This window comes from Felis catus, chromosome D3 (assembly GCF_018350175.1).
Source record: "Felis catus isolate Fca126 chromosome D3, F.catus_Fca126_mat1.0, whole genome shotgun sequence".
NCBI lineage: Eukaryota > Metazoa > Chordata > Mammalia > Carnivora > Felidae > Felis > Felis catus.
This window is the reverse complement of record NC_058379.1, coordinates 57124602-57136717: the sequence shown is the minus strand read 5'-3', so window position 1 is coordinate 57136717 and position 12116 is coordinate 57124602. Positions and strand designations below refer to the sequence as shown.

At 41.1% G+C, this 12116-nt stretch overlaps 1 protein-coding gene and 1 non-coding gene across 3 annotated transcripts; one reads left to right on the top strand and one right to left on the bottom strand.

Annotated features, from left to right (window-relative positions):
- Positions 1-1030: 1030 nt before the first annotated feature.
- CD3H18orf21 (chromosome D3 C18orf21 homolog) lies at positions 1031-7675 on the bottom strand. 2 transcript variants are annotated; one of them, XM_045042087.1, is made up of 5 exons: positions 6786-6975; positions 6683-6705; positions 4333-4532; positions 3200-3396; positions 1031-1217 (listed from the first exon to the last, which is right to left on the bottom strand). In XM_045042087.1, exons 1-5 carry the CDS (start codon positions 6860-6862, stop codon positions 1067-1069), a joined length of 648 nt encoding a protein of 215 aa, XP_044898022.1. In that variant the 5' UTR covers positions 6863-6975; the 3' UTR covers positions 1031-1066. The 2 variants fall into 2 exon arrangements, with proteins under 2 accessions (XP_044898022.1, XP_044898023.1); XM_045042088.1 differs by lacking the exons at positions 6683-6705; positions 6786-6975 and adding an exon at positions 7574-7675.
- Positions 7676-9622: 1947 nt separating this feature from the next.
- On the top strand, positions 9623-9733 carry LOC111557381. The gene has a single exon (XR_002737433.2). It is a non-coding gene; the product is annotated as a U6 spliceosomal RNA (small nuclear RNA).
- The last annotated feature ends 2383 nt before the right edge of the window (positions 9734-12116 follow it).

Genomic DNA, 12116 nt, shown 5'->3' with positions numbered 1-12116 from the left:
CATTAATAACCTTGGCCTTTCAGTCTGCCAAGTGCTCATGGGAGAAACTTAAGTTTAAAATTTTTAAGCAGCAGAGAGGCTTGGAAACAGTTTAAAGTATCTAAATTATTTATTTAAAGAATTTTTAAAAGACATGTTGAATACAACCCCAGCCTTTCATTTTGGTATATCTATGTTCCAGAAAAGGTTTAAGATAGCTAAACTGTTACTATGTTATATTCTGCTGTAAATTTTAGGCACAGAAATAAGTCTTCACCAAAGCAAATGAAATGCCACATATTATAAAATATTACTAGGATATTACTAGGAACAACAAATTTGTAAAAATGAAATTTTGTGTATATGAATGATTTAGAATCAAGAATGTTCCATATATTTACTTTCGCATGCAAAACAAGAATCATGTTCAGCTCTTCTAATACAGTTATGCAGATGATTGTGGAAAACAAGGACACTTGATCCTTTTCCCGAATTAGCAATGATAGACACCTAGAAAGGAGTGAGTAGGCCCTTTCATAAAGGTCTCAATTTCCTTATGAAAGAAAACTGCTAATTAAGGGAAGAGAAAATAATAATCACTCAATGTCCATAATATCTTTGCTACTGACAAGGACCTTTCATATATTTTTGATCTCACAGCCACCCTGTGAAGTAGACAGGTTTCAGTTATTAATTTTAATGAAGCATTTTCTCCATCAACACTGAAAAGAGCCCAGAGAAGTTTGCTCTTGGACCTTAGTTTCCATGTACTTAAATAATCAAAGTTTTAGAAAAGATGTTTTTGTGACTAACTTTAGTTTCAGAGTTGCATTAAACATTTATTTTCACAGGGGCGCCTGGGTGGCTCAGTTGGTTAAGCGTCCGACTTCGGCTCAAGTCACGATCTCGCGGTTCGTGAGTTCGAGCCCCGCGTCGGGCTCTGTGCTGACATCTCAGAGCCTGGAGCCTGCTGCAGATTCTGTGTCTCCCTCTCTCTCTGGCCCTTCCCCTCTTGAGCTCTGTCTCTCTCTCTCTCAAAAGTAAATAAATGTTAAAAAAACAAAACATTTATTTCACAGACTATCCTTTACAAAGACAATAAGAAATTTCTGAAGTCCACCTTTGAATTCTTTTGGGATTCACTCCGACTAAGCAACAATTTTAATTTAGAGAAGTGTTTCTTAGTTTTGCTCACACTCTTTGAGCAGGTGGGTGTTGACTGTCCAGATGTCGGTGTCCTGAAAACAAACATAAAACCACACTTAGGTATACTGATAAGTAAGTTTTAAAAGTGTTTTTCCTGGAACTTAGCCTAGATAATTGCTACTAGAATCCTTTTCTACTCTTGTGTATTATGGCCACATATGAGCAGTGGCTGGACCCAGCATTCATTTCCCATTTTGTTAAAAACTCCCTGACTACAGAGGCTCTAGGCAATATTCAGGAGGTATGCTGGGTGGTTCTGGAAGTTTCCATCAAACCTCAAGAAGGCTAAAGGTAAAGTGTCATCGGGTCTGAGTTCCCTTTAAGTCTGACATTGGGATTCCTGACAATTCTAAGGACTTTAAAAACCTGTTTCTTCACAGCTCAAGATCACTTCCTTTCTCAAAACTGAAGAACTCAACCTCCACATGCAGGTGCCACTCCATCGTATCTCCCCGCCTGCGTAAGCTCCCCAGGGTAGACTGTGTACTACTAGTCGTGCATTCCCCCGCTACTTAGCAGTGCCAGGCACAGAAGGGGTCTTCTAAAAATACTCCCTGGATAAATGGTTCTCCAGCTGCTGTGTATGTATTTAGCTTCCTTCTATTTCGTGCCCTCCAGTTGTGTTCCACACCCACGAACCCTTATTGGGGTTTGTCAGTCTGATCCCTCTTCCACTCCCCATCTGTATGATAAATGTGAAACATCTTTCCCATTCCTGCATATATCTAAAAAGCAGTCTGGTCTAAATACAAGTTAATTATTTTAAATATGCCAAATCCTCTTTTATCTATATTTGTCCAATAAAGTAGAAACTTCTGTGATGAATTCCTACCAGCCAGGTATCAAAATAATTAAATCAAAATATGGAGAAAACTGGACTTGAAATTTTAATTCTTAACCCAATTTGATAAATGTCAACACCAATATAAAAAACTCAATTCAGTAAACAGAGATAATTCAGTCCTTGCTGACTTATGTTATTTATATTCAAGAAACTACCAGACTGTTTCTCTTTCGGCAAAAAACGTCCAAAAATTCCTTTCCCAGTTTCTACGAAACTAAATTTACTGGCTATCAAAGTGAATATAGTACTGTGAACTACAAAAATAAGACATGTGCTCAGTCATACAGTTAATTTAGTAGCACCTGACAAATCCCTATTCAGCGAGATTTCCATAGGAACTTCTGACAGAGGAAATCAGAGGAAATACCAAGAACAAAGGTTTAGAGCAAGAAAGTAAACTGAGTGGTTCAGTTTTGCTGATATGTAAGATGAATTAAGGTAAAGTACAACAGGCAGACAGATTGGTGCCAGGTAATAAGGGCTGGGAAGCCAGGCTGGAACATCTGACCCAAATGCTACGGAGGTGAAGTGTGAAAGGCTTCTAATCAGAGCTGTGCGTTAGGGAAATGATCGGGCTAGAAGGGTTTGAAACTAGAAGCAAGAAATTACTATAGTAATCCAGCAAAATAATCCATTTACTGGATAATACAGTAATCCATTACAGTAGTAAATCCCAGCAAAAGGTGGATACAGACCTGAACACAGCAGTAGGAAAAAAGGAGAACAGGTGCAAACACCATGGAGGTAGGACAGATGGAAACTGGCAACTAACTGGACAAGGACCAAGGGAGTAGGAGCTGTCATCTCTACTCACCATGTCAGGTCAGAATGTCAAGGGCATGTTCACTGACAGAATAAGGAACTTAGGAGGATGAAGAGGTCTGAGTAGTCAGCTGTGGGGACATGGTGGGGGGATAAAATGAATGTATTTAGCAGGCAGCTGGGAACGGGCCCAGGAGAGGTTGAAGTAGAGGAATATACCTGGAAGTTATAAACAGAGAGGAGAATGAAAAACACGGGAGCATAGGACATTAGAAAAGGATATGGAGGGAAAAAAGGGGCCAAGGCCTAACCTGCGTGGCAAATTTAGGGACTGTATATTAAACAAAGGAAATTAGAAGAAATAAGAGTTAACACCAGCAATCCAAATAGCTTAATGAATTCAGATACCTGAAAACAAAGGCTGGCCTCTTGCCTTTGGAACCACACGTGTGATTTAGGTTTGTGGAACTCGGAGTCTTTCTCTCTGGTGTCTTCGGGCTGAGTTTAGTCGTAGGAGTGGTAGGACTGCTCTTCAGTGTGGATAGAAAGCTTCTACTTTTACCATGATGTTTAACTGTTCTGTTGCATGTTTTACAAGTAATCAACTGTCATAAAAAAGAAGAAATACTGGGCCTGATTTCTTTTCCAATTTAATCCAATAAACTACATGTTCATTAAATTCTTGTACATAAAGGACTACACCAGGTAATACTGGTGAGTAACAGGGCTCCCCTGAGGGAGTTTATAATCTAGCGGCAGCAATCGGACAAGACACAAATTTAAAATGAGAAAATCTTCGATAAAAAGTTACTGGTTAAACATTTGTATTTAATTCAAAACACCTTTTTATTTTCATTTGATTTTTAAAGATTTTACTTTTAAATAATCTCTACACCCAATGTGGGGGCTTGAACTTACAACCCTGAGATCAATGAGCCAGCCAGGTTCCCCTAAAACACCTTTTAAAGATAACAAAGCCTCTACGTTCTCAATATAAAACCATGTTTGGGGAGAATGGAGGAGACTGTCATTGAAACCCTTTGACATCTGGAAGGATGTTCTTTACAACAGCAGTTGACATTTAACATTTGTTGCAGACAAACTCCAAGTGGTTTTCCAATAAAACATGGCAAATTATCACTCAAATTTTAAGTGACCCCTTCAAACTCTTAGTGATTCTGCAAATATAGGTCTAAGTTAATTTATAAAACCAATCAAATGAATTCTCACATTCTCCTACCTCTTCACTCCATTAGCTCCAGAGGCTGACTTAATAGTAGGAATTTCATAATGTAATTGTCAAATCACTATGTGTAAACTTGAAACTAGTATGTCAACTATATACTTCAATCACAAATTTTTTAAAAATAAACTTTACTCTTGATGAAACATCACTAGAAGAAAAACTTATGTATATATTTTGTCAATCTGAATGTATGATCACAAACTTCTGAGTTATATGTAGTCTGATCTTTAACCAACTTCAATTTAAGTAAAAGAAAATTCTAGTTTATTTATACATACTAGAATTGAAATCTTACCAATACACTTCTGGAGTCTTTGTATTTTTTCACAATTTTTGCTTCTTTAAAATTGAGTGTACAATTTCTTGCCTCTCGGTTAAGAAGTTTCTGTATTTTCGGTGTCAGTTTGGATTTGGGTTTGAGGCGCACTCGAGAGTTATCCGAGACCAGCAACTGGAAACAATATGGACATGTTCCTTCAAAAGTGTTGTTATCGTCTGAAATTATACAGATGAAACTCATGATTTAGTCCATCAGAATAGTTTGTTACCTCAAGCCAATATTATGTGAAAAAGTGTATTGTTTAATATGAGCAGATATATATTTTCCTTAAGCAAACTCAAAATAGAACTTACAAGAAGATAAACTGGCAATAATTCATTTTGCAAAACACTAATTCTATCCATTCATTCCTTTTAGCGACAGGTTAAGTCCCCACTCTTTGCGATGTTACTCATTACTTGTTACTAAGTAAAAAAGACGATCTTGCCAATTTTACATATTTATCATAAAACAATAAATTATACTGATTGTTTCTTTTTTAAACAATTAGCATAATTTTGTGATTTGTGGGCCAGGCTTTCTGCAGATAACTCTCAGTGCAAGGTAAAAGGACAACAGACTTGCCCCAGACTGTTTATGCAATCAAGACAGCCATCTACCACACTGGGCTAGGGAGACATAAATATGGAGTAAGAGAGTTGCTATCTTTAAAGAACTCACGTTCTAGGTGAGCCCTAAGCAAAAGAATACAATTCTGGTAAGCCAGAAACACTCCAAAAGAAGTGGCCTGAGAGAGGTCAAATACCTGTATTTAGAGAATGGCGTCTATTATTAGAAAAGGGCTTTCAGGCAGAAGTACAGTGAAAAAGAAAGCACGGCTATTAGGGAAAGGTGAGGTTGGGGAAGTGATGCAGCTGGAAAGGAAGGTGGGTACACCATCAATTTACTCAACAAATATTTACTGGCGAGCACTCTACATATACAACTAAAGACCATGCTTGTAACTCAGCTCTGCCAAATGTTAAATTCAATCATATTTATTAGTGACTGTAAAGTGACAGGAAGAGTTCTGGGTGCAAGAGATAAAACAGTGAATAAAGGACAATTCATGGAGAGAGAAAGTAAATACGGCAACACCAAATACTAAGTGCTGGGGAAAAAAAGGGGAATAGGGAGTGGCAATGGAGGTGCTGAAGTCCTTTTTTTTTTTTTGTTAGAGTTTATTTTTATGTATCTTGAGAGAGAGCGAAAGCAAGCAGGGGATGGGCAGAAAAAGGGGGAACTGTTCCCGTCAGTGCAGAGCCCGACTCGCAGCTCGAGCTCACGAACTGTGAGATCACGACCTGGGCCCAAATCAAGAGTCAGATGCTTAACTAACTGAGCCATCCAGGCGCCCACACAGCTGCTGTCGTCTTAAATAAGGTAGCCACAGAAAGCTTTGTGGAATGACATCTGTAGAGAGCAGAAGGAAGCGAGTGAGAATGGAATCCATGAAGATACACGAGGTTAAGAATTCCAGGTAGAGGGAAGGACAGCTGCAAAGGCTGCGTTAGAACAAGGAGGGCTAACAGTGGTTGGAGTTGAGTAAACAAAAGGGAAGAGCAGGTTGGAGAGGCAACCTTGACCTTTGATGTAGGTCCTTGTAGTCCATTTAAAAGATTTTCACTTTGAGATGGGAAGTTATTTGAGAGTTTGTAGCAAAGAATAACATGATCTAGCTTAGGTTTCTACTGGGCTCACTCTGGCCGCTCAATTGAGAATGGACTGTAGTATGCATGAGAGCTTGTTGACGTGGTCCAGGATAGTAACATGATAAGTGATGGTGATAAGTGGCTAGATTCTGGATATATTTTAAAGCCAACAGGATTTGCTGGCATCTTGGCTTGGGGAGGAGAGCTGTTAGGAAGTCAAAAATGGCCCCAGAGTTTGGGCGCTGGTAACTCTAAGGATGGAATTCCCACTAACTGAACTGGTAAGAACTAGAGGAAGGCTGGGTTGGGAGGTAAAGCTCGAGTTTTGGCCTAACAGACACTCAAAAGAAATTGTCAAGAAGGCTTCTGGATAGAAGTCTAGAATGCGGAGAAGTCCTGGTTGGGGGTACAAATTTGGAAGTCCTCAGCATACGGAATTTAAAAGCCATGAGACTGGATGAAAAACTGTCACAAAGAAGTGAGGTTAACGAAAAGAGATCCAAGGAAATTGGAACTTTTCATGAAACAGAAGCCTCTGGGGTAGTTGCGGGGGGAGGCGGTTAGGAGGGCAGTGGGTCGATGAGATTTCTTTTGGGTCATCCTGAGCGCTGTGCGGAATGGAGGGGAGCGGGGCGACGAGGGCCTGACCCGCAACCGTCGGACGTTCTCCCTACCGTGTGACGAACTGTAGGCCCAGCTGTAAAGGAGGAGGAGAACCGTGAGCGAAGAGGGAAGACCCACCACCGCCGCCCGCATCCCCTCCTGCCCCTTTCTTACAGGAGATACCGGGCCTGGCCCGGACAGCTCTCGTAGAGTTGCCGCGCCGCAGCCTCAAGGTAATGCTTCTGCCTCATCGTTCCCACCGCTCCCACGCAGCTAAGCCCCGGAGACTACAGCGGACTCCGGAAGCCGGCTTTCCAGCACACCGGACTTTGACCTCGGACTCCAAGCTCCCCCCGGAAACAAGCGCCCGGCGCAGAGGCGTTCCGGTTTCCCTCGAGTCCCGCCCGGCGCGCAGGCCGACCCCCTCCCCGCCCTTGGCCCTGCCCCCAGGCTCCGCCCCGTCCCCCCGGATCCGCTTCAGACCCACGCCTGCGCGGAGTGGCGGGAGCCGGCGGTGGTTTCGACGCTGGAAAAGAGTGACCGGCCGGTCTGTCTTTGGCTCCTGATGGCGTCCTATGTGATACCCCTGTTGTCGTTTCCTCAGCCCACGCCGCCTTCTAGATTCTCCATCGAGGATGTGGACTTGGGTCCGCAAGGAGGCCACCGGGGTAAGCGCGGCAGCGGGCCAGCCTACTCTCTCAGTGCACAAGCGAGCTTACCTTCACCCCCGTTAACTGAAGTGAAATACACATAGGAGAGTGTTGACAATTCAGTACATTCTCAGTGTTGCGCAAACACCACTGTTACCTACTTTGGAAACATTTCTATCACCCTAAAGAAAACCCCTAACCCATTTAGCAGTTGCTTCCCATTCTCCCCTCCCTGCCAGGCCCCGGCGACCACTAGTCCGCTTTCTGAATCTGTGGGTTTATTCTCGCCATTTCTTGTAAGTGGAATCATACCTGTCATCTTTTGTGTCCGGATTCTTCCACCTAGTATAATGTTTATGATGTTCATTCGCCTTGTAGCTTATATCAGAACTTCATTCCCTTTTATGACTTTACGTCGTATGGATACCAAGTAGTCTTTATTCGTTCATCAATGATAGACAGTTGGATTATTTCCTTTTGGCTGCTGTGGATAGTGCTACTGTGAACATGTATGTTTTCTATTTTTTTGGGGGGGGGGTGGTAAATGGGAGTGAAAATGCTGAATCCTAAAGTAATGCCATGTTTAACAAGGATTCCAATTTCTCCTACATCCTCACCAACCCTCATTTTCCACTTTGGTTTTTGTTTTGTTTTCTTGTATTTTTATTCTAACCATCCTAGTGAGTGTGAAGTGGCATCTCACTGTGGTTTTGATTTGCATTCCCTAGTGAATAATGATGCCAAGTATCCTTTCATGTGTTTGTTGACAACTTGTATATTTCCTTGGAGAAATGTCTATTCAAGTCCCTTGCTCATTTTAAAATTGGGTTGTTTGCCTTCTGTTGTTGAGTTGTTAGTTTTAAAAGATATATTCTGGAGACTAGACCCTTATTTATCCTTCATTTTCAATATTTGAAAGGACTCAAATTGAGATAGGGAAACTGAAAGGATTCCATTTTTAGAAAGGCTCCATCTCTGCTGTTTTTCTGCAAGGCCCCATTTACTCATGTTCTGTATTTCACCTTGTGTCTGACTAAACCAAATAACCTATGTTCCCACTCCAAGAAGGAGGCAAGAAAGTGAATCATTCTTTGAGTTTTGTTTTAGGCCTCCAAATGCCTGATAACATCTAAGAAGAACTGGATTTCAAACATGTTTCAGGACATTAGCTTCAAACAAATCTCACCCACCGCTGGCATTGATATCCCCTACCTGCGATGATTTTTTGAAATAACAACTATTACTCACCTGTCACTCACCCTCGAATCCAACCCTACCCTGGATTCCTGGAGGAACACATACCCTGGACCCTTTCAATATAAACTCTTAACCCCAAGTGGTGAAGAGACTCACTCTCATTTCCTTTCCGAGTCTCCCACTCTGTCTGCTATACTCTGTCACTTACACTGTTCAATAAACTCTGCTTTCACTTCCCACTTCCTGATTTCTCTCCTGCACAAAGCCAAGGACCCTCTTGGCTTGTCCTGTGGGACCTCCTCTGTGTTCCTGGACCTGGCTTGTCTACGTCAAAATGATACAGAAGTTTGTAAAAAGAAAGTATATATTTACATCTGTATAGACGTATTTTAATTTTTCAAAGGAAAAGTTATTACATCTGTTCTTCATCCTACTTCTCTGGTTGATGGACGTTTAGCAGATAGGTATCTTCTCCTCTACGTCCACACATAAGTAAATGGATGCGTGTATAAACATCCCCTCTAACCACTGTCCCCACTACCACGAACACATACACATGCACTAAAAAACCAAAACATACATTAAAAAAAGCTAAGTGAAAATTAGAAAGTTAGTCCCTTACTACATAACTTGCCTTTTTCCTTAACCAAAGACCGCAGACATCTTTCCAGGTCAGTGCATATATTTTTGCAACAACAAAAAAATCTTGTATGAACTGGTACTTTTTATTTCTTTTGTCTGAATGCCTAAAAGAGAAATTACTGAGTTGGAATGATGTGCGCATTTGTATTTGTCTGACCTCCAAAACAGGTTGTAGCAATTTGTACTCTAAGCATAATATCTGAGAAAGTTGGGTTCGACTGTATGGGTGAAAATGTGAAAGCCATTGGTTCTCCTAAATACAAGTGAGATAAAGTCTCTTTTCATATGTTCCTTGATGCTTGCATTTTCTCTTGTGAAGAGAAATCTTCTCCTCTTCTAGGAGATCTTTGTGTCTTGGGGAAAATTATCCTCTGCTTGTCATATAGAATGCAATACTTTCTTGCTTACCATTTTTCTTTGGCATGGTTTATAGCATTTTTGCCATATAGGATTTTGTATGTGGTCAAACGTTTTTCGTTACTGGATCTGGGTTTTCTGTGTAGCTTTAAAAAGCCTCGCTTAGTGCTTGCTTCTGCAGCACATATACTAAAACTGGAAGGATACAGAGATTAGCATGGCCCCTCCCTGCCCATGCAGGATGATATGCAAACTTGTGAAACATTAAAAATAAAATAAAATAAAATAAAATAAAATAAAATAAAATAAAATGGCCTCATTTATGCCAAGGCTAAACAACCAACTATCCATCCAAATGTTTTTCTCATACTTTTCTAGTTTGACTTCTTCCATGCACATCTTTAATCAATATGAAATGTATTTCTACTTAAGTATAGGGTAGAGCATCTAACTGACATTTTTTCCAGATGGTTAGCAAGTTACGTGAATAACTCTTACTAGGTAAATTACTCTTTTTCTATTGGAATTGAAATTTAAACCATGCAGTGAACACTGAATGTGTGCCAGGCATTTCTAAGCATCTTACTTGTAACTCATATAATCCTCATACCCCGTGGCATTAGGTGAAATGCCAGTTTATCACATAAGGTTTTTTTTTTTTTTTAACACAGTTGCATCTGTTTCTAGAGTCTTTATCTGCTTCACTAACCAATACAGCAGAAAAGAGGAGAAATGCACTGTGTGCGCACGTACACCTACTTCCCCTGCCCTCCACCACACTTTCCTTCAGTTCTTCTCTCGCCTCTGAGCACCACACTCCTACTTCCAGATGCCGCCTCAGCATCTCTGCTTTCGTTGCAACTTGTCTTCTCAGACACATCGTGGCCCAGATGGCACTCTTGATTTCCCCCACCAGCCTGCCCAGCCACCCAGTCTTCCTCCGTGTCAGCCCCACTAAGCACCATTGCTGCGTCCTCTTCCCACCCCTTGTAGCGAATCCACTCTGGGGTGCCAGCTCCCCACCAGGAGCAGATGGGGACTCTTCACTTCTCCGCACACCTTGGCTACCCTCTCCTTTTGCCTGCATCCCTAGCATGGCCCCCTACATTCTTTTCCTGCGTCCTCTCTCCCAGCCCATTCTTCACAGGGCATAGTGGCCTTCTTAAAATGTAAGTCATTTTTTTGGACATGGAATGTCCTTGCTCAGAGTCTCCAGACTCCTCATTGCACCTGGAACAAAATTGCCTAGCTGTGCTCTGCAGACCTCTGTTTCTCTTTCTGCCTCCTGCCATTTGGCCAAAGATGGGAGCAGTCACAGAGGCACATGACCATGGAGTAACTTTCCAGCTCCAGCTTTCTGGTCATAGAGCCAGAAAGGGGCATTGTAGAAAAGTACTGGAGAACCGAACTAACAGACCATCAACCAGGCTCCAGATGACCACTGAGTAGTAACTTGTTCAGGGTCTATCCAAATTGTACTGCAAAGGCTTTGGAAACAACTTAAATGTGAACCACAACTCACAAAAGGCAGGTTGAGCTTGTAGTATGACCCTAAGCAGGTCTCTTGCCTAAAACAAAAATATGTACATACTGCATAGGATTTAAACAAGACCCAGGGTCTCATTACAAAATATAATTTCCAGGAGACAGTCCAAAATTCTTGGCATATGAAAAACCAAGAAAATCTCATCTCACGTGGGAAAACAACAATCAACAGACATCAACAGTAAAATTGACACAGATGTTGGAATTATCTGGCAATGACTTGTCCACAGCTATTGTACGACTGCTCCACCAAACAGTCACACCCTTGAAAACCAGCTTTTCTCATGAAGGGCTTGGTAGTAAGTATTTGAGGCAAGACCTATGGTCTCTGCTGCCTCCCCTCCACTCCGTGAAAACAGCCACAGACAGCCGTCCACAATCCATAAACGAGTAAATGTGGCTGTTTTCCAGTAAATCTTTATTCATGGGATTTGCCCCATAGACCATAGTTCACCAATTCCTGATCTGTATTGTTTTTTAGATATTCTATTGATTTTTTTTGTGTATTTACTTGTTCTATATATTATCAAGAACAGGGTCTTAAAGTCTTTCACCGTGATTTTGGGCTTGCTTATTTCTCCCCTTAGTTCTGTTTGTTTTTCTTAAGGTATTTTGAAGCTCTGATATTAGGTGCATAAATACTTTCATTGTTATGTTTTCCTGATGCATCACCCATTTATCATTATGATATTTCCCTCGTTATCTGTAATAATGTTGTTCCTTAAAGCCTATTTTGTCAAATATTAATACAGTCACTTCAGATTCCTTTTTTAAAATTGAGGTAAAAAACACATAACATAGAATTCGCCATCTTAATCATTTAATCTTTTTTTTTTTTTTTTTTTTTTTTTTTTTTTGAGCAGGGGAGAGGGGCAGAGAGAGAGACAATCTTAAGCAGGCTCCACGCTCAGCACAGAGCCCGATGCGGGGCTCGATCCCACCACCCTGGGACTATGACCTCAGCTGAAATCAAGAGTCGGATGCTCAATCGACTGAACCACCCAGGCGCCCCTTAACCATTTTTAAGCGTACAGTTTGGTAGTGTTAAGTATACCCACACTGTTGTGGTATAGATCTTTAATACCGTTTCATATTGTTAAACTGAAACTCTATA